The 24,476-nt window shown below is 33.1% G+C and overlaps 3 protein-coding genes across 6 annotated transcripts; 1 reads left to right on the forward strand and 2 right to left on the reverse strand.

The window, feature by feature from the left end:
- Window positions 1-100: 100 nt before the first annotated feature.
- On the reverse strand, window positions 101-1,441 carry LOC144575760 (NDR1/HIN1-like protein 12). Its single transcript, XM_078325996.1, has 2 exons — window positions 926-1,441; window positions 101-575 (listed from the first exon to the last, which is right to left on the reverse strand). Exons 1-2 carry the CDS (start codon window positions 1,240-1,242, stop codon window positions 254-256), a joined length of 639 nt encoding a protein of 212 aa, XP_078182122.1. The 5' UTR covers window positions 1,243-1,441; the 3' UTR covers window positions 101-253.
- Window positions 1,442-4,485: 3,044 nt separating this feature from the next.
- NEK6 (serine/threonine-protein kinase NEK5) lies at window positions 4,486-11,043 on the reverse strand. Of its 4 annotated transcripts, XM_078325995.1 has the most exons (16): window positions 10,834-11,043; window positions 10,671-10,742; window positions 10,335-10,551; window positions 9,557-9,623; window positions 9,408-9,473; window positions 9,278-9,324; window positions 9,122-9,167; window positions 8,956-9,036; window positions 8,819-8,861; window positions 8,667-8,716; window positions 8,194-8,275; window positions 8,043-8,092; window positions 7,373-7,446; window positions 7,150-7,201; window positions 6,116-6,628; window positions 4,486-5,933 (listed from the first exon to the last, which is right to left on the reverse strand). In XM_078325995.1, exons 3-16 carry the CDS (start codon window positions 10,430-10,432, stop codon window positions 4,674-4,676), a joined length of 2,529 nt encoding a protein of 842 aa, XP_078182121.1. In that variant the 5' UTR covers window positions 10,433-10,551; window positions 10,671-10,742; window positions 10,834-11,043; the 3' UTR covers window positions 4,486-4,673. The 4 variants fall into 4 exon arrangements, with proteins under 4 accessions (XP_078182121.1, XP_078182118.1, XP_078182119.1 ...); XM_078325992.1 differs by having other exon boundaries at window positions 10,694-11,043; XM_078325993.1 differs by having other exon boundaries at window positions 10,671-11,043.
- Window positions 11,044-22,361: 11,318 nt separating this feature from the next.
- Window positions 22,362-23,934, forward strand: LOC144575730 (nudix hydrolase 26, chloroplastic-like). Its single transcript, XM_078325968.1, has 6 exons — window positions 22,362-22,594; window positions 22,677-22,727; window positions 23,130-23,222; window positions 23,303-23,397; window positions 23,477-23,591; window positions 23,673-23,934. Exons 1-6 carry the CDS (start codon window positions 22,388-22,390, stop codon window positions 23,757-23,759), a joined length of 648 nt encoding a protein of 215 aa, XP_078182094.1. The 5' UTR covers window positions 22,362-22,387; the 3' UTR covers window positions 23,760-23,934.
- The last annotated feature ends 542 nt before the right edge of the window (window positions 23,935-24,476 follow it).

The raw sequence follows: 24,476 nt of genomic DNA on the forward strand, positions 1-24,476 counted from the left end.
CTAACTTGGTTGCGTTTACTGGGTTTTTCAAATGTGACGGTGGTCTACTGATGATTTGATTTCAGGAAAAGGCAATACACTTTTTAGGGCTAAAGGATTGTTTAAGAGCAATCAATGAGAAATATATCGTTTTCATAGTAATACACTTGAACACGGCTGTACTCCCAAAATTACATTTATGTCCCTCATGACAGCAGAAGAAAGAAATATACTTTATGATTTTCCCCTTATTTAATACCCTAGTTTCAGTGTATCAAATATCAACAGTACACCCGGCGATTTCCCGGAAATGGAAACCGCCACCATTACTGTCACTAGATAAATACGCGGGACAAGATACATCGAGGTGGTAACCGCCAGAGACCCATGTACCGACTTTCCACCTAAGCCTTCCCGTTACCTCCACGTGTAAGAGCAAGATGCCTGCTGCCTGATCCTGAGCCAATGAGTTGCCGAGCGAAGGTGCAAGAAATACGCCGCCAGTAGGTGTCGAAATGTAAGGAGCCCATATGACCGAGTCACCTGAGGGCAAGTATGGTGCAGGAAGGGTTGTTGAAGCAGTAATTTGTTGATTGCTGCACAGTAAAAACCAACTTGTAATTAAAATTCTTTAACTAATTTATTTGTAGCATTTCCCTGTAAGCCTACTTTTTAGATTATTATGACAATAATTCAATGGTCCCATATTGTGAACTATGAAATCTATGAGAGCTATTGTTCAAAATTATATAAGATGTATCTATTATTGGCATATATATAATAAAGAAATAATTATATCATCTAAGTCAATGACATTTTTACTGACTCTGTTTCTAATCAAAAAAGTTTTGCTAGAATGAAAAAATAAATAGCAAGTTCTAGATCTTTCAAGCTATTTTGTTTCTAACTAGATTGGATAAAATAGGACAGAAATAGTTTAGAGTACCTATAGGAAGCAAACGTGTGGAGACGATCATAGTAAACTCCGACGTGCGAATTAGGGTTACGGGCATAGAGAGTGAGTTGAAGTGTAGCAGTCACAACTGTATAATTATAACTCTGATCAGAGTTAGACACTGTTAGATTGAGGACAGAGAAGGATTGTAGACTGAAAGTCGGTTTTGTCGGGCGAAGAATAAGCCATACGAGAAGAACTGCAAGCCCCACAATGATTATTAGGAAAAGTATACAACCGCAGAGGCGGCGCCAGAACTTGCGCTCCCCCCAGTATCCTCCGTGGTTACCGCAATCTTTAGCCGACATGGTTTTTGGTACTGTTTGTGTGCTAGTTTGAATGAGAGATGGAAATGAGAGATATGAAGAAAGCTTTCTTTACATGTATGACCTCTTTCTCTTTGGGTGCATAATTTTGTGAGGAGACCTTGACAAAGTCGCCAATATATTTTATGCACCCTTCAGATCAATCAGTGGTACATAAGTTGTGGTTGTGTCCTATATATATATATATATATATATATATATATCAAAATTATAAGCTGAGAGGTCACAAAATTTGGAATAAATTTGTGTGTTTCTAGGGATGCAATGTAAATTATGCAAAAGATGGTGACAGTTGAGTCCATGACTATATATGTTGAACTTAAGCAAGATCTTAATTAATTATTGTTATTAAGTTCTGGATTCGGTAACTGGAATTATCAGATAAAACTAGATAATACTAGATCGGACCATATTGTTAACTAACTATCCATGAGCAAGCAAGAAATAACCCCTATTGTTTTAAAATAATCAACAACATATACAAGAAATAACATATTGTTTGAATTGTGAAACAAATTAATTAAACAAGTATAATTATCTTGCATGATCGGACGCGTGTTATGTTTAATTAGTAATCATGAAAAAATATCAGAGTGAAAGGCAAGGGATTTAATGGAGGTCTACGTCAAACATGGTGCTCTCCTATGGTCTTCAATCAGTGGGACCCACACCAGAAAGTTATATGTGACTTCTGTGAATCACATTGCACCTTAAAGCTAGAGATCAAAACATTCTAGTCCCAGGTTACTTTGACATTTTGACAAATAAAGTTTTAATTTTTTTTTCTTTTTGTTTTCTTTTTAAGTAGAATCTAACAAAAGAAAGAAAGAATTAAGAAAAACAATATGGTCATTATTTTCTTTTTAATTTTGCGGGGCTGAGAAAAAGATCATATACTCGAATATGCAAACTGATCATGAGACATGTAATGTGTAAAAATTACGTAATATCAGGAAAAAAAAAGAGAGTTATATTTACAACTAGGGCTGGCAAAAAAATTCGAGGTTCGTGATTCGATTCGGGTTTGATTCGAGTTTAATTCGATTCGAAATGGGTTCGAATTGAAACGAACCAAACCAGGTTCGGTTCGGAATTAATTCAAACCAAACCCAAACCTAGCATGGTTCGATCGAAATGGGTTCGATCATTTTTATGGTTCGAATCTCATAATAACATCGGCCGTCCATTTACCTGATGAAATTAAAATCCAAGATAGAGAGTCATAATTTAACTTAGCCGACACTCCATCGCTCTCAAATCTTAATAACCTAGTTCTCTCTCCACCTCTTCCTAACTCACTCTCCCTCTAGCTCTAAAATCTAGCCGACGCTCTCGACAACTAGCTGTCTCTCCGGCTGTCACTCCTCTCTCTGGCCTAGATGACTGTCTCTCCTCTCTCTTCGGTCGTCTCTCATAGTTCATACCAGGAAAGCCGTCTCTGATGTATTTTTTCATGAATAATTTTTCAACTTAAAAACACTCATTTCATAGTTCATACCGGTAAAAGGAAGCCATGTGAATTGTCCCGCGAGAAAAAATTAATGTATAAACTACCAGTATAACTAGGACCGCTAAAAAACAATTTAGTTCGTGATTCGATTCGGGTTCGATTCGAAAAATGTGTAGTTCGCAATTAATTCGATTCGAAATGGGTTCGATTCGAAACGAATCAAACCAGGTTCGGTTCGAAATTAATTCAAACCAAACTCAAACCTAAGATAAGTTCGGTTTGATTCGGTTCGTTGCCACCCCTGTTTACAACTATGAGGAATTGATCCAAATAGTATAAAAAAAAATAAAAAATATTATAGTATCTTCTATATATTTTAGATAAGTTATGAACAAAATTTGGTATAATTTGAAAATTATTTGATCGTTCATTATTGATTGATTCGAAAATTTTAACAGTTTAGTTTTCATGGCCATTTGATTGCCAACTAACAGTTCCACTAAATTCCACAAAATTTGATATGCAATCTATTTAGGTAAATATCTATAATTTTATTATCTTGATTTTGTTGACTTGACTAATTATCTTAGTTATCAGATAAATATTATTGTTAATATGTCCCCTCTCGATTGGAAAGTGATCGGTATTCACCAAATAAAAATAGTGCCCTATTAAAGATATCGGCTGTCAAAATATGCATCATTTTTCCGTTTCATTTTCTCATATTAAATTAAGAAAATAGCTAACAACTTCGTGGTGACCAAAGAACAATTAATGATCTACTCATCTCCATTGATGTAAACAAGTGGGACCCATGATCCACAAAGCTCTGGAAAAACGTTCCCTTATTTCAATATTTAAATAAACAAATTTGACTTGTCATATCTGATAAACTCCATCTCTATACCATACATGATGACCCTAATACTTATTATTTGAAAAGTGACGTGCACTGAACCTAACCGCTTCAGAAATAAGACTAAATTTCTGATATATTTTGTTCGTGATAATTAGAAACTTGAACAATGTTACACAAAGTAGAAATCTTATTTTTAGAAAATAAGAGGTGTCAGAAATTTTGGGGTCATTTTCTGAGAATTTTATCTGTACTAATCAGTGTTGTTTTTACTGGCCAATCCAGAAAAAAAAAAAAGGCAAGGTTAGAAAGGGATTTGAAGGTGACAACTTAAAGTGAAGCTTGTAAACAACTCAATTCAAGTATATTCTTCCTTATCTTTTAACTCTTTTTTTCTCCTTTTTAGTTTTTGCGATAACAATCCAAGAATATTCACAAATCTGAGGGACCCGGAAGGTAAATAGAAAGATAGAAAAGAAGTTGGATATCCCCTGACCCTGATAAAAACTGCTATTGGTAAAGAGAGCGAGAGCATATTTTTGAAGTTCAGGAAACTAAATACCGCTATTATTCGCAATATAAAGTTGGGTAAAGCAAAATCATTATCTATAATAGAAGGGGAAAATGACATATCACTTTATTTTGTGAAGAGGAAACTCAACTGTTTGGAGAGGAGCATGAAGGACCATATGATAGTAAAGGGAGAAAAGAAATAGATGTTATAAATCAAAATAAAGAAGAGAGAGGGCCTAAGCAACTCGTATTGTGATGTTAGCTGCATGTCATGTCCTCTTGCAGCTTTGCTTGCCAGTAGATCCAAATACTAGTAGTCCACTTGCACTAGAATAGTAATGCTTACCTAAATTATTACATTAAATAAAAGCATTAAACCTAACCAATGTTTCCTAAATATAGTCAATTAGGTACAAATTGCAGTCATATTTATTATGTTTGTTTTTTTTCAAGGGAATTCAGATTCAATTTACAGCGGAAAGAATATGAAATCACCAAAAAAAAAGGGTCAATAATGAAGATCATAAATTATGATCCATAATCCAAACTTCAGAGACCCAAACCATATAAAAAAAAGAAAACCTCTGTAATTTTTTATGCAGCACTTCGACTGGCCTCTTCACTCATCATGCCTTTAAAACTCTTTGCTAACCAAATAGCTGTCTCTCTCGGCGACACCTTATCTTTGCCAAACGGTTTTAACACAACTGCTAATTCTTCCAATCTATTATGTTGTAGCAACTCGGCTGATAGCTCCAACAAGCCTTCTAGTGCGTCAGCTCTTTGTCTAGAGGAATTGACATCTAAGGTTTCTTTATGAGATGGGCTGGTTGACACTTCCTTAGGCCCCACACTGACCTCTGACAAGTCAGGCCTCAATTCTACTTGATCTGGTTTTACATCCTTAGCTGCTTGGTTGGATTCTGATGCAGTAGGTTTCATGGTAGCAGTTTCGACATACCCATTTCTTAGACCTGGCGAGACACTTCTCACGTCAAACTCCACATTCTCAGTAGATACAACTGATGTTTGCTGTTCGCTCCCAACACGGAAGCTACTGTGCCTTATAACATGAATGACATCATCAAAAGGCGGGGCCAGATGCTGCTGGCCTGTATTTTTCTCAATTGTCTGACTGGACACCTGCCCCTTTGTAGATACAAATTGAGGGATGTCAGTAATGGTTGAAAGAAGCTCTCGGACTTTGAACTGGTCCTCTCCAGTCCGTGAATGCGGAGTAGATACATCATCCTTGCAAATAAATTCTTGTTCTGAGTTTGTAAAAGAAGGCTCTAGAAGGGAACTGGTGGTGCTCTTTTGCAGATCCTCATTTTGGAGCTCACAACTAGGTAGAATTTCAGTTGCAAAATCTTGTTCTTGTAACATAGGAGAATCAGGTCTAGAATAAACAGATGGTGAATCCAAGCAAACAGGTGAACTTGGTTCACTTGGTTCCTCCTTAGAAATAGGTGGTGGGGACAGCTGGGATAATACCCTCTTCATAACCGGTTTACGAGTGTTGTTTTGTATTACATGAGGCTGGGTTGGAGGGGTGTTATCGGGTTTTGGAGTGCAACCTGTCGGGTTTGTCGGGCTTCGGATCGGGCGATATGGGCTCTTCTCACGCTCTATAGACACCCCTAGAGCAGCTCTCTTTGAGGCTGTAGCAGCAGGTTTAGGAGTGTCAGGTGGGACTAATTTTAGGTTTGAGGTAATGGGTTTTTTAGGTATAATGGATGTTACAGGTTTTGTCCTTGTCGTGGCAGTATTATCTATGATTTGCTTAACAGGTTCAGATAGCAACCCGGGATCAGGGGTAGGTTTGATTTTGGAGGAGGATTCTATTATAGGTGCCTGAAATAACAAAAAAAATATCTCCTTATATAAAATATGGTTTTCATTTGAGTCCTCGTGGTTCTCTTCTTTACAGTTTTTATTATAAAGAGTACTAATATAATAACCGACATTTATAAAGGATGACATGGACCGAACATGTAATTTATTAGAATTTAAAATTAAAAAAACACTACTTTTACCATATGCTTTAAGCTAGGTGATGCTTGCAACCGTCTCATAGTAGTAGACTCAGAACTCCCCTTAACTGATCCATGTACCGGCACAGGTGCAACCTCATTAGATTTTGAACTGGACGAGCTCGAACTGGAGGGCTTAGACATCTCAGGAGACAGTTCCATGGTAGGTTTCTTACCACCAGGAGTAGTAACTCCAATACGAGCCCGAACTGGAGAGGCGCTCTCTCTCACCTTACCCCCCTCTTTAAGTGCTGCAAGTATCCCTTTAATGGTTTTGGGCTGTTTTGACTCTAGTTCAGTCAAAGAGGGGTCAGTCTCTGTTGACTTGAGACTACTGTCCTTGTCACTACTGGAGAGGCTACTACTACCTTGACTCTCTGACATGCTTCTATCTCGGCTTTTGGAAACTTGTCTGGGTCTGTCAGATGGGGAATGAGTAAAATGTGACAGATCAGGCACATGTCGGTATTGATTTACGTAAGGTAGGAGGTATGGATTCTTCAAAATTTCCGATGCCTGTGTTAGCAGTGGATAAAAAGGAACATGTTATGTATGCATGGAAATAATAGCATCAAGTTTGACACAGTAGATAGAGGGACGCTATAGTACTATGCATAGTGCAGATTTGTACATACAACGGATCAATATTTACATTTTCAAAGTCCAAATAGTCGATCCGAACCTTTCAACATGATTTCCACATGAAAATGCAATTGCAGACTATTTTTTTATATTTTTTAGAATTTTTTTACTAATTTTTTAGATGGATAGAAAATCACTATTTTTTAATGGTCTGGAATCTTTAAATCAAGAGATAAAAAATAGTAAAAAAATCCTAAAAAATGTAAAAATTGATCCACAGGTACATTTTCATATGAAGATCACGTTGAACGGTTCAGATTGATTGTTTGGACTTAGAAAGTACTGATATTGATCCATAGTACGGACCAATATGCGCTATGCATAGTACCGTAGCCTCACTCACAGTAGATATACAGAAGGAATAGATAGCTTTTTTCTCAGAAATAATAGCTTACACTTGGGCGGTGCTCTGGACTCTTTCTCAGCATGCTTCTGATAAATGTTTTTCTGGATAAAAAGAATAAAAAAGGAGAGTTGAATTTACATTCTTTTCATGTCTGTGAGAAAGTATCTAATAGATCACAATTTTAGAGTGCAGAAAGATAAGACATCCAGCAACTGACATGGTCTCCTAATTTCCATAATAGATGCTGTATATCAAGATATACGTGTGCTTACAAGTTAGACGAGTAGCAAGGAGGCAGTGGACCAATGGAGGACCGATTTATTTTGCTTATTAATCCGGCCATATCCTGAATTCCACAAAGACCAAATAAATTTTACATAACCTCTAGCAATTATTCTCATGTTCATAAGTTCATAGGCATTTTTAATCCACTGGTGATATTATTTCTACATTCATAATTTGATTGAATGTACGTCAACCTCAACTTGCAATAACATAAACCTTAAGGGACCTGACTGAAATATGTTGAAATATGCTGAAACCAAACTAGACCTGATCTATGTCTAACAAAACTAATATCAACATGGCTAAAACCCAATGCAACCCAAAAGCAAGTGATCTGAAACAACTTGAAATTAACTTATGCCTAACGTACCAAATCTAACCCAAAGAAAAATTTACCTAAAACATCAAAATTGGTATATTTTTTAACACCCAAATCCAACCCCACCTGAAACCCATAACAATTATTGCTCTATCCAACCATCATTTAAACCTCAATAAAGACTGAAGAAACATGAGATCTGGTTGAATAGTAACATAAGGCAAACCGTTTAGAAACACACATGATCCAACATTGAACCGAGCTCAATAAAATACAACCTAACCCACCTGTGACCTGTGTACCAACTATACTACGTGACTACATATAGAAGGACTTACAAAGGCCTTAAATGCAGGTCGATGTGCTGCCATCTCGTACATGCAACATCCTGAAAGTGTTATTACACAGAAGTATTTGAAAATTACTTCTCAAATTGAATATGAAGATAAAATTTTCAAATTAATTAAATATAATAATTATGAATCTTACCAAGAGACCAGATGTCAGATTTAAATCCATAAGGAATGTCAGCAAGCAATTCTGGGCACATATAATTGGGAGTACCAACAACCTAACCAAGCATAAGAAGAGAATTAAACAGTGACTTCCATCCTTGTACTGTCATTACATGTTACCCTGCCAACCAGTTAATGTCATTATTTTGTTTCGTCTTTGGGCAACCACTTTACCAGTAAAACTTTCTCAGGAATTGAAACAGGATCTGACTGGTATGGTATTCATATTTTATGATATTAGGAATCTGGGTATCCAAGTATTACAGTATTAGCTCAGAGAGATATACATATTATCCTGAAAACATAGTTTTGGAACAATACAACATCAAAACAAATGGTATTCTGGTGAAGTCACGTCTCAGATAAAACAAAGTCATATAGTCCATGCACTTGTATCGAGCATTTTTTTAGTATGAAGGATAAAAAAAAAAAAAGGAAAATACTTACTGAAGAAGCCAGATCATCAGCCTGCAAAGTCTTGGCAAGACCAAAATCACCTAAAAAAATAAAAATATAGCTTCAAAATTGATATAATTCATGGGCTCAATAGAGTCATTACCAAACTACATCTCAAGTTATATTTTTGCAAACAAACTAACCGAGCCGGACATTTTGATCCTTGGTAAGAAATATATTTGAACACTGCAAAAAAGAATTGACAGCAAATTACTTAATTAAGTATATCAGCATGCTCTGATACAATATGAGACGACATAAAATTTATTGCTGTATGCACCTTAAGATCACGATGAAGAACGTAATTTGAATGCAAGTACTCAACCGCCAACACCAATTGTGCAAACCATTTCAACAATTTCTAAAATCAATTACCAAATTGTCAGTAACAATAGTCACTGAAATGTGTTGATAATTGTTATATAATTGACAATTTAGTTACTTACCTCCTCCGGGAAGTATGTTCCATTTTGTTTTTTCATCAATTCAGCCCTATTTAGAAAAAAAAAACTACAATTTCAGTATAAAAGTGGCAACAAATTGGATTAAAAATCAAATCACATTAAAAAATACAACTACAAAAGTTTGGAAGAAGAACTCACATATCTCCACCTTCACAGTATCCTGTGACAATGCAAACATTGCATCCCTAAAAAGAATATAGAAAAGAATTTGAAAATAGCCATATAAAAAATTAATAAGAAACATATAAAAAGGGTTACAAATGAAAACCTTCTCAACCCAAGCCTCCTTGAACTCGACAATGTAAGGATGTTGCAATCGAGCAATTAAAGCCATCTATAAGCATGTTTTATCAAATAAAGAAAACTTAGAAATATAATTGAGAAAAAAAAAAAATCTGAAGTAAACAGTCTGCTTACTTCTTGATGGGCTGATTTACGACAACGCTCAGTCTGTCTCGCTAACCTGATTTTCTTTAACACATATCTGAAATATTTACATAAGTAATCCAAGTGAGATGGACAGTACAATATCATATATTGAAAATAGTAATGTCTTTTGTGAAGACCCACGTCACACCTAAAGTTTCCATATAGCTATTTTCTTACTCTGGTTGACCAAATAATCAATAAGACCCAAGTAATTATAACATTTAATTAAAAAGAGGTACACTCCAAAATAGTTTGCTTTGATTATAAAACCACCATGAAAAAGAAAGCATGCATTTACTAGATGATTTTTTTCTGAAATGGTTAGTAAATATTAGTGTGCACAATTTTTAAATCGAGTAAATTTGAAAATTACAAGGTATTCAATGAAACTATAATTAATAAATTACTGACAAATATTAAGTTTTTATAATCAAAGCACCTTAAGTTTCCATATAGCTATTTTCTTACACTGGTTGACAGAAATATTCAATAAGACCTTACTAATTTTGAACATTTAATTAAGAAGAGGTATGCTCCAAAATAGTTTGCTTTGATTATAGAACCACCATAAAAAATAAAGCGTGCATTTACTAGATTAAATTTTACAAAATGGTTAGTAAAGACGTATTAGCGCACACAAATTTTAAATTGAGTAAATTAAAAATTATAAGGTACACAAAGAAACTTCAATTTATAAATTATCTGACAAATATTACTAAAAAGGGTAAGGAAGGTTTGAAGATAACAGGTTACTAGAAATACATACTTCTTCTTCTCCAGCTTATGATTTACTAGTATAGCGGCTCCAAATGCACCTCTGCCGATTTGCTCCATGATCTCGTAATGGTCCATTCGTGATTCCATTATACCAAATCACAGTTGTTACCAGGCAACAGCTTCGGATACCAATGAACTTCTTCTGATCCCTTCAACAAAATTAACCTAATTCAATCTACATTTGAGTTGACTGCAGAGATTCCCCCCTCTGTAACAAATTAAAATAACTTCAATTAATTGACTGAAAAATTACTCTATTAAAGAAGCTAGATCGAATAGAAGAAAAATCAAAACAATTGAGTAATTTAATTGAAATAAAACTTACTACAACCACCTAATCACACTTACAGCTTTTCAACAGATCAAAATCACCTTTCAGAGCGGTTCCTTTATTTGTCTTTTACGACCAAAAAAAGCATAAAAATCGGATAGAATTATTAGAACCTTTCCCAAATCAAGCAATTTTGTATAAAGCAAACTCCACTAACCAATTCAATCAAGAGACCAGCATTGCATCTAATCCTGTCGCACAGCAACTAACTCCCAGCTCAGATCAACGAAAATGAACCCTTTTAGATCTCTCAGCTGAAAAGTGAGATGGAAGGAACCAAATGCAGTAGTGTGGTTTTCGCTTTCTTAGCGCTCTTTTAATGGTGCCACCGTTATTTTATTGAGTTTCCACTTTGGTTTGATGAGACTCTCTCTCTCTCTCTCTCTATGTTTTAAATAGGAGGTTGAGTAGGATCGTTTGTACGGAGGGGATTAGTGCTTAGCGATGGATGGTTGCTTAATTAATAAATTATTATTTAATTCACGAGATACAATACAAACAGCAGGTTGCAATAAATTAAGGAGCTGTTTCAGTAATAAAAAACGAGTTAAAGCTACAGAGGGAGGGAGCCCTGATCCACTGAGCTGAGGTAACAGAATATTTGAATTTAGATACAGACCGTCCAATTCTTTTAAATTCGTGTGAAACTGGATCGGATGCTTCAGATCTAAAAATAAATTTTCTGTTACCGCAGGTGATTTGAATTCGAGAGGGAGGTCCAGTCAGTCGTAATTCGTATCTTCTGCATTAAATGGAATCTTTTGAGTTAATGAATCTTGACCATCCGATCTGTTTTAAGATTCGTGCACACTAGATCCGCACTAATATTAAAGGGTCACCTATATCATAAGCAGGGGCTAGATTGGCTCTGTTTAAAATCCGACGGTTGAGATTCATTAACTCAAAAGATTCCTTTTTGAGTTAATGCAGAGGATATCCTTTCAGTGAGTCGTGACTGGGAAGTGATGACTGATGAGAGGAGAAACGTTAGAATTGTTATTTGGCAGTGGTGAGTGGCTGAGTGCTGACTTCCCAGTGATGGTTTAATGGTGAATTACGGTATTTTAATCCGCTAGACCAGATTAAGTATTCACTGTTGCCGAAGTGTCTAATTGTATTTTGGCAAAATTGAAAACATGTTTATTAAAGTATTTTTATTTGAATATTCTTTCTACTAGATTTAAAATTTGAATAATTTATTTTATCTTACTTAAATTAAATTTTAATTGTCATTAAAAATTATAATTGACAAAATGTTATTGTACATTTTTATGTTTATGATGCAAACTCGGTTCTAACTTTCAACTCCGTTAGTGATAGGTTTTGAAGTAGTTTAGTGAAATTAGAAACAAATTATCGTGCTAAGTAGCAAATAGAAAATTAGAAAAAAATTGGAAACATAATATATTTGATTCAACTACCCTTCATATCACATCATTTTCTCTTTATTTAACGTATTACATGTAGCATTGAAGATATTATAACATTAATTGCAACATAGAAAATATACAAACATAAATATCGTAAAAAATATGTAAACTTAGAAAATATGCATACATAAATTACTCAGGAATGAAAAAGTTATTAATACTATTTTGGAAATGCAAAAACTATTAATATTATCTAGAAAACGCATCTCATTATAATATTTTTGAAAACATCTTTAAGTGGGAGACTTCTTTATTAGCAACCGCATGTTTTTCAAAGTAAATCCGAACCCGAATATAAGTCCAACTCAAGTTGATTCGGATCAGTTTAATGCTATTGTAGATTTATTATATCAACTGATATTTATCTTTTTCTGTTATGCTTATTGTTCGCTTATTTCTGTTGTAGTTTTTTTCTGTGTGACTAATATTTATTCTTTGTTGCAAAATTGATCATTCAATTTTTAGTTCATGTTTAACGATTACATATAAGAATAAGGGGGGAATTTCATGTATACCTCTCAAAAATATCGAAATTACATATTTTTTTTTGCTCTAAAATTCATAATATCATATTTACTCTTTTAAATTTCAAAAACTCACAAATTTATCAATTATTGACTTTTATGTTTAAAGTTTTAAACTCATTTTAACTTTATAAAGTACTCATTTTTTTCTTATTAAAAATAATAAAAAATAGCTTGTTTAAGAGAAATATCCGATCTTGTACTTAGAGGGTTGTAAGAGTAGATTCATTTTCTTATTTGTGATGCGCACGCAAACCATGTCTAAATATTATGTGTATTTATTACAAATAGAGAAAAAATAAATTATATATCTTCAAAAATTGATCAGTCATAAGATAAATAGAACATTTTTCCTAAACATACTACATATTTTTATTTTTTTAATAAAAATAAAATAATACTGTATAAATTTAAAATGAGTTTTAACAGAAAAAACTAATATATTAGGTAAATTCATAGCTTATATATTTTGAATTTTAGGAAAAAAAAAAAGTATACGTAATTTGAGATATTAAAAAGCACACGTGAAATTCCTTCGAAGAACCATAACTAAATACTATACCAATAGCACGAGTAGATAACGACGCCCCCACAGACTCACAGTAAATCGTTGAGAATTATTAATTCCTGAACGCCAGAATTTCGAGATCCCTCCCGGATAATCTAAATTTAGAATTTCTCGGTTTCTTCTACTGTGCCGTTTCATGTACCGGGTCGTTTTTACTACCTAGTTTCGAGTTTCGACCAGTTACATATATGTTTGCTCGGAGAGGGCAATGGGAATTGGAGGTTCTGTGACCTGGCTTGCTAACACGCCGACACGCCCAGCTCAATGCTGTAGTGCGGGCCTGCAAGGGAGAAGGGTTTGGTTTGTTCTGCTAAACCGCGAGATAACATACTTTTATTGCTCTTATTGTAAGTACGAGGGGAAATAGGAGTCAAGGATCCGTCCGTATTTGCATTCAAGTCTCAAATATTCCACTTCATTTTTAAACTAAATAAATAATTCATTGTATTTCATAGGTAGTTTTATTTACTTTCATTCATTTATTTTAGTAAAATACGTGAAATATTCAAACATAGTCCCTTCTTTTATTTAAAAAAAATCACACACATTCATGTTAATTTTTTTTTTCCAAAACAAAACCAACGAATTGATTGAAATGACAAAAGTGGTATCGGACATGTGAAGCTGACCTTTAATTGTTATCGTCTTTCACGTGTGAAATCTCATTTTTTTAAGGACTAATGCAGAATTAAATAGTTTGACAGGATCATTATGATTTGATGGCCATATATATTCTATATGTATAAGCTAAATAGTATTGATTTATGCTTGATAAATGTTGAAATACTAATGGCAAGGACTACTTAATATATATAAAAAAAAAAAAAAAAGTATGTATAAATGTTAAATACAAGAAGTGTTTGAGATTCTAATACAAATATATAACTATATAAGGGGGTCCTTGTATTTTTTTTAAAAATAAAACTAAATATATTGCAACTATTTTCGAGAAAAACAAAAGAAAATTCGTTGTAACAAGTATTAACTTCTTCAAATAAACATCTAAGGAATCGATATTGTTCACATGTAGGTCTGTAGACTGTACAACACTCCACAGAAGAACAACATTTATATACGCATGGTAGATTTATATAATGGTATATATAAAGTATAAACCCTGCATGCTTATATGCTATACATTGTAATATTTTATCCAGTTAAAAAAAAATAGAGCACTTATTTCGGGAGGTCATTAATTGGGGCAGTAACGGAGGGGATCAGTAATATTTAAAACGAGAGACAAACAACGTGAGCTTCATTTATTACCTGGCTCAGTTTTACTCGCATACATATTCTCGTGTTAGATATACTCAAATTTAATGTACATTTTAATTAATTTTAATTTCTCATCTCTCTGGAAACATTTCATGGCGACAATTCATGCGACGAATCATTAACTTGCACGACACAAGCTTACATGTACCACACGTTTAAATCATTATCCAGTAACGACAAATCATTATCCATAGTAGCTCTCCTAAATTAAATATCGGAGTTCACGTAGAATAATGTAAATTAAACATAATTCAAATTTCAAAAGGCTTGTTGCCAGGGAGAAATTTTGGAAATTTAATAATGAAGGATATAGAGTGAATGCGCGAAGGAAAAGGCGGGGTAACAATAAGAAAAATATACATATTTAATTAGTTATCGGACCTTAAAAAAAGATAGAAAAAAAAAACGATATCCTATCGTTAATATTGTGCATATAATTTTTGGTCAAATTTGAAATCTATATTTGGGAGTCGATCTAGACTTTCAAATTATGAAAATCAACATATAAAGATCAATTATATAAAAAATTATTACAGAGAATAAAAATTAATAACATTTTACCCTGAATTATATAATAATTAAATCATACATAAATACAAATTAAAAATTAGAAGAAAAAAAATGAGGGTAAATTAACCCTATATCTTCTTCTTATAACAGCCTCTATCTATATTGACCAAAACTAAGGTGTGATGTGCTCACCAAGTGGGGTTGGTGAGCACACTTTCAGAAAGCTATCGGATTGACTTTTTACGAATTCAAACAGTTGAAATTCATGTATTTCATGAGTGATGGATGTACATGCAAAAATTTTGAAGTTTCGAATTCATTTAGTACATGATAAAGCGATCAAAACAATGAAAATTTTATACGTTATTTTTTAAATTGTTTTATGTATTCATTTTTCATCATTTTTTTTACTGCTTGACTATGTACTATATGAATTTGAAACATTAAAAATTTTACGTGTACATGCATCAATCACAAAGTACATGAATTTCAAATGTTTAGATTCGTAGTTCGAAATCAATCCGATAGCTTTTTGGAGATGTGCTCACCAATTCCTCTTGGTGAGCACATCACACCCTAGTTTTTCTCATCTATATTTATCAAGGAATATCGTCAAATCTTAATAAGTAGATTATCAGAATTTCAAATAAATTTACATAACTTAACTATTTGATAGAGAAATCTCAGCATAAATAAATACTGAAAAATTAATAAATCACAATTTTTTCTAATGCTTATTTGTCGAAGTGACTTGAACAACAGAAGTTGTTTTAAATCCTTTTTTACATTATCACGAGTTCATTAATTATTGAAAAAGGCGAGGTCATATTCGTCACTACAGATTTTTCACGTTGAGGATTAGATAATCTGAAAAGAAAGTGGAGTAACCACCGAGAAACAGTGGAGAAGGGAATCTATCCATTTAGTGAAGGGTTCAACTTTAGGGCTGTAAACGAGCTGGCTCGGGCCGAGCTGGGCCTTAGCTCAGCTCGTTTATTTTGGCCCGAGCCTGGACCGAGCGAGCTGGACCTACGTCACCCGAGCCAAAACCTCTGGCTCAGCTTGTGACAAGCCAGTCCGAGCTAGCTCGCGAGCTGACGAGCTGGCTCGTTGGGCTTTATTGGGCTGTTATTATACAAATTCAAAAATAAAAAAAATAAGAAATCTCATTCAAAAAATTTAAGAAATTGTCTAGCATGCACATCTTCAAGCAACTAAAGCCATATCCTTTCTTCCCAAACCGAAAATACATCAATTTTGCATAATTGCGCCTTTAAAAATGGGACTGGACTTGAAATTATACGAGACTAAACCCTAAATTCACTGTAGCTTAACGAGCCGAGCTGGCCCGGTCCGAGCTGACCCCTGGCTCAGCTTGTTTATTTTGGCCCGAGCCTGAGCCGAGCTGGCTCGTTAACAGCTCGGTCCACTACCGAGCGAGCTGTTAGCGAGCGAGCTAGAGACGAGCCACGAGCCGCGAGCTTTTTTGACAGCCCTATTCAACTTAACCAAGCCTTAAAATAGACTAATCAGTAATCATAGTATACAAGACTAGACTGCCTATACTATATAGCCTTTAGAAATATAGCAAGCACATGCACTTAGCTAAGCTTTGAATAAGGCAATTAATGATGAATACATACATGTACATTTCATGGCAAATCCTAGTTGGATACTCTTGATTCTCTGTGGCAGATTTAAGCATACCACACCATAGTGACAAATGAATTATTCGGATTTAGTTCAGTGAGATCAAAAATTCATGATTCGGAAATAATTATGGTATAATTCGCGAATGATTCGGAATTATCTAGATTAGAGATCTTAGTTCGCGAGAGAAAAAGAAAAACCCAAAAAAAAATTCTGAGAAAAATCCGCGAATAATTCGTAAAATTCGGGAAAAATTTATAAAATTCGCGAATTATTCGGGTTTAATTCAGTCAAAGTTCGATCAACCAAATAATTCAGCGTTCGGTTAGGCATAATAAAAAAACGAATTATTCGGATTTAATTCGCGAATCATGTTACTATGTACCACACCGTGTGAGCTGTTTGATAGATGAATAATAATGTCAAGTTCATGATTCCAAAATATTTTTACAAGGTCTGAAATTCATAATTTCTGATAATAACTTGTTGTTCTATAAAACAAAAAGTATATTAAAATATTGATGTGAAATATGATATGAAAGAAGCAACAATTAAGATAAATTGTGCCGATTCTGGAAGAGTTACCTTATTAAAAAAAGCGTTGTTCGTAGTGATGTAACATTTTTGCCACAAAATGAATAATGATTCCCCAAAAAGAAGATGTGTTTTATTTTTTTATTAATTAAAGAAAAACTCCAGTGTACATAAATGACCTTATTGTTTGAGAGGTAACCATAAAAATAATGAAAGCTACTATTTTTTTTTGAATGAATACAAAATTATTTATTTAAGAATGAGAAGAAAATCAAGAATTGTGGTTTCTCTAAGATAAAAAAAAATAAACAATTGTCCAATACATCGACAAATTTGAGAATAATTCAAAAAACACACTAAATAAAATAATACAAATATTATTAAAGAAATCTTCTTATAATTTTTAAAATAAATTAAAAAAAAAACTGTAATGAAACCTATGAAGGTCATTTGCATGACAACTGATAAGATATCCTACCAGAAAGCATGAAAATAAATATCCTACAAAGAAAAAGAAAAAAAAACAGTAACTGGTCATGTCATGAGATATCCTACCAGAAAGCATGAAAATAAATATCCTACAAAAAAAACAGTAACTGGTCATGTCATGAGTCATGACTCATGAGTCGTCAACGCCACACAATTTCTTACAAGTCTTTTCAATACACAGAGGATCCTAACTAGGTTGAACCGTTGAAGTGCATGTGATGTGAGATTGAGGTTCGTTCAAATGCCTCTTCGTTTGATCCAGTCTTCGCAATTTTGCTGTCGATGCTGCCAGACAAGAGTCTGTATCCGCCGGTACCTGAGATGCAATATAAATTAACAGACGGCTCAGATTAATCTTAGTCGAATCAAACTCAATCCAGTAATGTGGAAACTGGAAACTATAGAGAGTCTACTTTGAGATTCGTACCAAGTTAAAAGAATGGTCTGGATTTACTTATTATACCTCAGGTACCTGGGTGATCCCGAATTCGCCAGACAATATCATGGCATCATCCGTGCATATTTATTGTATATGAACAATTTTTGTAAGAGCATCAGAGCATGCCATGCTTCTCTGTTTCTTAAAATTATTCTAACCGAATTCGAATTTCAAACTTCCGTCTTTCATGCATCGTATGACTCGTATATATCAGAATCAAGTAATCAAGTGTGTCAGTGTGTTGTTTTTATGCTTTTTATATATTAATTGTTTGCAGATCATGAAAATTATTTATTAAGATTTTGTCGGTTTCTAAATAGCTTTTCATTATTATTTAATTAAATTGTGTATATTTTATACCAGGAGGGGAGTTGTTGTGAAAAACAAAATGGGAGCTTAAACATGGAGTGTGTGTGTGTCTATATTTTTATTTTCTCATGCTTCAATTCTGATTCTCTGAAACCTTGGAGTAAGGATAAAGGTATAACCAAATCAAATTCATCAAATTTTAAATAAAATTCCATTATATGATTTTTACCATTTAAATAAACCATACATTAGATCCAATATAATTTCAAAATTATTTGGATAGCAACCAAGATCTAATAAAATTGATAATTAAAATTTTAAATTACTCGATTAACAATTAACTAAATAATGAAGATTATATTTCCAACTTCGATTATCATACTAATAAAAAAGATTATCATTCATAAAATATATTTCGAGAAAATAAATGGAGTTGTTCTCATTTACTTATTTTGGAAAGTGATTAAAGAAAGAAAGAAACAGTTGAACTTATTATATGGTTCAAGAGATAAAATCAAAGGGTCCAGTATAGGTGCACTAGCTGAACCAATATGTTTTGAATTTGATGAGGTGGATGCACCTAACTAGAAAAATACAATTAATCTCGCATGCATGACCTAAGCTAATTTATTACTTCATCTGTTTTAGTTTAATACATGGCCTTTTTCCTTTGTCCCTCTCATTTGTATCTTTCCATTGTGTGGCCATTTAATTAACTTGGAAGTACACCGACCTTTCAATTAATTGTAATCTCCTTTTAGAGCGTGAATACTCCAATTATTATGTTGTTATATAAATCAGACTTGACTTGACTCGTCACAAATCAAGACATTTTAATCTGTCTCAATCTGATTGTATAATCAATTGATTCGACAGACTGTGCTATATATAGTACTCTGTACTCCCTATATATAAAGTTATAAGAACAGGTGATTCAACTAGTTTACTGTGTTGGAGCTTGTGGAAAAAACGGATGGCTGGTGTTGCATTTTCATTTTCAGCTATCATTTTTTTTTTTTTATATCAGAACGAATTATTTGTCATTATAGTCATATTCAGAGGCAGAGGTAAATGGGATTAATTGACTTTTATTTTTTTTTCATAATTTTTGTGTTTATTAGTAATTTCTATATAATTTAGCAAAAAAAATGTTATGAAACTGTCAAATTGACCCCTATTTGCAACACAAAAATTTGATATGTTTGATCTTCATTCATGGTTAACCTCATAGTCTGAAGGTCTGACTCCGCCTTGATCATATCTAAATGTGAAGCAATAAATGAGTTAATTTAAAATAAGTTACTATACTTCTTAATACGGATTAACTTACCTCACACTTACTCTGTTTGTAGGACCCAGAGCTTTACACAGAAATTTATTTTTGAACACCTTACTCCTCTAGACGAATTAATTTAAGTCATAACTATTAAGATGTAATAAGCAAGATAATCTTCATTAAATTTATAAGTAGCAACCAAACTAAAACATGTTAAGTCAGCTCAAGAAATGACAATGGCAATTGTGAATTTTCACCTCTCATTTTTTTTCCCTTTCGTTATTTTTACATGTCAATATAAGTCATCCATCTCAATAAATTGGTTGAATTATAAATTGAAACACGTCAAGTCGGCTTTAAACTTCAAACTGTTCAGCTACATTTTCAATGCAAAGGAACCTATAAACTGTACATTGAGAAGGACAGCATGATTCATTGTTGTCCTTGTTTTACATCAGCCATTCGGTACTGATCAAAATATTATAGGATCAGATTAATTTCTTTTAGTACGAAATCCGATAAAAAAAAAAAATAACACCAGAAGTTGCTCCATGTTAATCTTGGGCCCAAGGATGGGAACCTCTTTGGTTGTACACTGGTACATCAACGAGTTTTTCTCTAATTCTCTGAATTCTCTGGTACCAGTAAAGTACTGGTATTAGTATAAAAATAAGTACTAAAAGAACTTAAATTTATAATTTTAAGCATAAAATTGGAGGAAGGAAAGATAGAGTTCTCTTTCATGTCATACTTGGCCCACATCGCCTTAATTTATCCTTAAAGAATGCATTAATATTCTTTTTCACATTTTTGTTGTGCGGGTCCAGGATCATCATAAAAAAGATAACTAGGACAGATTTTAAACTGCATAATGATTGCTTTTTTATTACTGGATCTTGGTGCAATTTAGTTAATGACCCCTTCTTTATTTTTTTATTTTTCCTCTCAATATATCACCTACTTAAAACTAATAAGTCAATAGTTGTTTCCTGGGAGCATTTGAGAATTCCAATTCCAAATTAAGTTATTTTATACATTCATTTTTCATTATTTTTCTTACTGCTCAATTTTGTACTAAATGAATTAAAAATAAAATAAATTTTGGATGTACATGCATTACTCATGAAGTAAATTAGTTTCAACAGTTTGAACTCGTCGTTTGAAGCCAATCCGAATTTTTTTAGAAAATATGCTCACCAAACTCTCTTGGTGATCGCAACATGTGCTAACTTTGCTCTTACACAATAAATATTTGTCTAAAACTAACAATGAAATTCTAGCTCCATTATTAATTAATTTTATTACTCTATAAAATCGTCATGGATAAAATTTAGAATTTTTTTTTTTTGGGATTCACAGTAGTCGAAATTGTACAAGGTTCACAACTATGTAGCATAAAAAAAAAAAAAATGGTTGACTAATCTGCTTGAAAATTTGTTAGGAGTAAAAATATCATTTCCCCTTCTAAAAACCCAATGGATTTCATTGTTATTTGGTGCATGTTAAGGTGTCTAAAAATCAACGTTCCTATGCCAATTGATCATACAAAGAAAAGTAAGTGGATGAATAATGATATTGATTTTTTGGTCTCTCAAGTTTTACAATATCTCATATAGCTCTATGGAGATAGATTATAAGATCCTATGATCCATGGTTTCAAAACTTCATATATAGCAAAGAAGCTTTTTGGACAACTTGCAAAGACCCAAACAATTGTATTAAAATTAAGGAAAAAAACAAGAAAAAAAAACAGGAAGAAAACAAACATAAAGTATAAAAAAGATACTGTGATATGATCACTGAACCTAGTAAAGCTGGCAAGTTGCTATGCAATTTCATTTTTAACCAAAATGAGAGAGTAGATATCCATGGTGTCATATACGCCAAGTATCCCATCCATAAAAATTCATACAAGTAGGCCCTTGGCACCTTACCAACTACAAGAGGTTTGTTAGTTTGTCATGCTTTGATAAAATGAAAGAAATTTTAAATCTTGTCCTTTTAACTTTCCAAAGATATATGTCGGCCGTTGATGTGACTTCATAACTACACAAGGTAACGATTTTATACCTTACTGCGCTCAATTCATCAGTGCAAAATTTTTAGAAGAACAATTTTTAAAATTATTTTAAAAGAAGATTAAGGACATTTTTAGGGAATCGAATCTTTAAAAATATATTTTTATTTTATTTTTGAATTTCCTGGCCAAGTATTACGAGAGAGAGAGATGTAACTTTTTTTTTTCTGCTCAATACTCATTGATCAATTTCATGTTTTTTGGCTCTTTTATATCTTATTTTTAATTTATCAATAAAATATAAGATTAGAAGTTTGACCCTTATTTAAAAAAAAAATAAGAAAATTGTTCTTGCCATACCCATTTATGCATAACTAGAATTTTTTCCCGAATGTTTGTTTTAAAAGGAAAAAGAGAAAAGAAAACAAATTTAGAAAATAAAAAGGAGCAAGAAGACAAAAAATAAAAAAATTTGTTCAAGTATGATTAATGGACCCTTCTCTATTATTTCTTTTTAGCAAGCCCAATTTGTAATTAGTAACTAACAGGCCTTGAATAATGGGCCTAGGCCTGTTTATCTGTTCCGCATATCCTGGCGCAGTAAAATTTACAAATTACGAGGATATATCAGAAAAATGGTAAGCTTCCGCCTTCCAATGAGCATCTATCTCATAATCTCATGGTTGTAGAATGGTCTCAGTGCGTCTCTATAATCCCTTCCATTCCATCCTTCGGTTCCGATCGAATTCCCCTTTTTGCCCCCGAGTCCCCTCCAGATTTACATCCTTGCCACTCCGCCGATCTCTTCACAGCTCGAAAGTGGTAGCTTCCATGGAGGCTCCTCCGCCGGGATACCGTCCCAATGTGGGAATTTGCCTCGTTAACCCTTCTAATAAGGTTATTTAACAGTTTGGGGTTTCTTGATATTTTTTTTTGCAATATTACCCCGAGATGTTTCTTAATTGTGAATCTTTGGCAGATTTTCTCGGCTTCAAGGCTTGATATCCCAGGAGCATGGCAGATGCCTCAGGTTTATCTCTATTCTATGTTCTACTCCTTTTTTTAGGATTTTTGTTATAAATTGTAGAGTGAGGCTATGATACTGTGCATAGTTCGGATCGGTTTGAACTTTAAACCATTCAACACGGTCATGTTGAACTGTTCATATCGACTATTTGGACTTTACACGAAGATATTGATCCATAGTACGGACCAATCAGCGGTATGCATAGTACCCTAGCCTCTCTCTAAATTGCATTGTAGTTTGATTCTTTGCTTAGGATGGAGTCCAAAGTCCAGTAGAAACTCGTCTTTGTATTACATGGTTTGGGTTCAAGAATTATGAATTAAGTTGATTTATACATGGAATTAGTTATTTACTTTGCAGTAGCTCTGTTACATTTATTGCTTTATTTTTTGTTATAATTAATAGGGAGGAGTGGATGAAGGAGAAGATGTGAGAGTAGCTGCAATGAGAGAGTTGAGAGAAGAAACCGGAGTAACATCAGCGGAGATTATCGCTGAGGTTTTTAATTTTTGTATAATTTAAATTATCGAGATGGAATAAATGATTGGCAATAACAAATTAATTGATTTGAAATGCAGGTACGTTATTGGTTAACCTATGATTTTCCTCCAGAAATGAGGGAGAAATTGAATAAACAATGGGGCTCTGATTGGGTCGGCCAGGCTCAAAAGTGGTAATGAAATAAATAAAATAGCATAAGAGATTATTTGATCATTTGAAGTGTATTTAATGATTGTTTCTTTCTTTTTCAGGTTTCTAATTAGGTTGACAGGAAAAGAGGAGGAGATTAATCTATTAGGTGATGGATCTGAAAAACCTGAATTCGGTGCATATTCTTGGATGTCACCTGAGGAAGTGATTGAACGTGTATGTACTTTATTTTATTTTAATTAATCAAATGTTTTATTTTAGAATTCAAGTTTTAATAATTCTTGGTTTTATGAACAGGCTGTGGATTTCAAGAAGCCAGTTTATGAAGAGGTTTTGAAACATTTTGGCCCTCATTTGAAGTCAGATTCTACAACAGATGTGTGATATATTCATTGTTTTACCATTCATTATTGATGCCTTCTCTTTTATATGTTTGAAAGGTTAAACTGTTTAGTTATGTTATTTGTAATAATGTGACATGCAACGGCATCTCAATTTTGCAATCATATTGGGATCTTAGTAAGATCCAATTGGAAATCTAATCCCTTGACATACCTAATTATTATTTTTTTTTTCTAATTTCTGTGTTGCTTTGATCGAGTTTACTAGATGTGGTCTGATGTATATTTCCAATTTTGGAGACTGATCTTTATGCCTTTGAAGCCTAAATTTTAATTAAACTTTTCATGAAGAAGAAATTCAAATAAGTTGTGTTTGGTGTTTTAATGTTGATATTTTGCATCTTATTTTTTGAAATATGAAAACTGAGTTGCTTAATCTCATATTTTTAGATTATTTTACTATCATCTTAGATATAGAGAAGGCCATCATTATTGGAGGTTTAAAATTTTGTAGATTAATATATATTTTATCCTCAGCCCAAAAGATAGTACAAGAAATTTGAAATAAATGTAAAATTTGATTTTCAATAAGATTTAATATGTAGATCATATTAAGCGACCTTTTTAGCCAATTAGATTTCGAAATGAAAACTTCAAGGTAAAGTATTGGCGGATTTTATATTGTAAAGCGTCATAGCACAACTTCAAAATAAAAATATACTAGAGTCAAGAGTATGGTTTAGATGTAACTCAAGGATTA

The sequence above is a fragment of the Carex rostrata genome, chromosome 24 (genome assembly GCF_964058835.1).
Source record: "Carex rostrata chromosome 24, lpCarRost1.2, whole genome shotgun sequence".
Taxonomy (NCBI): Eukaryota; Viridiplantae; Streptophyta; class Magnoliopsida; order Poales; family Cyperaceae; genus Carex; species Carex rostrata.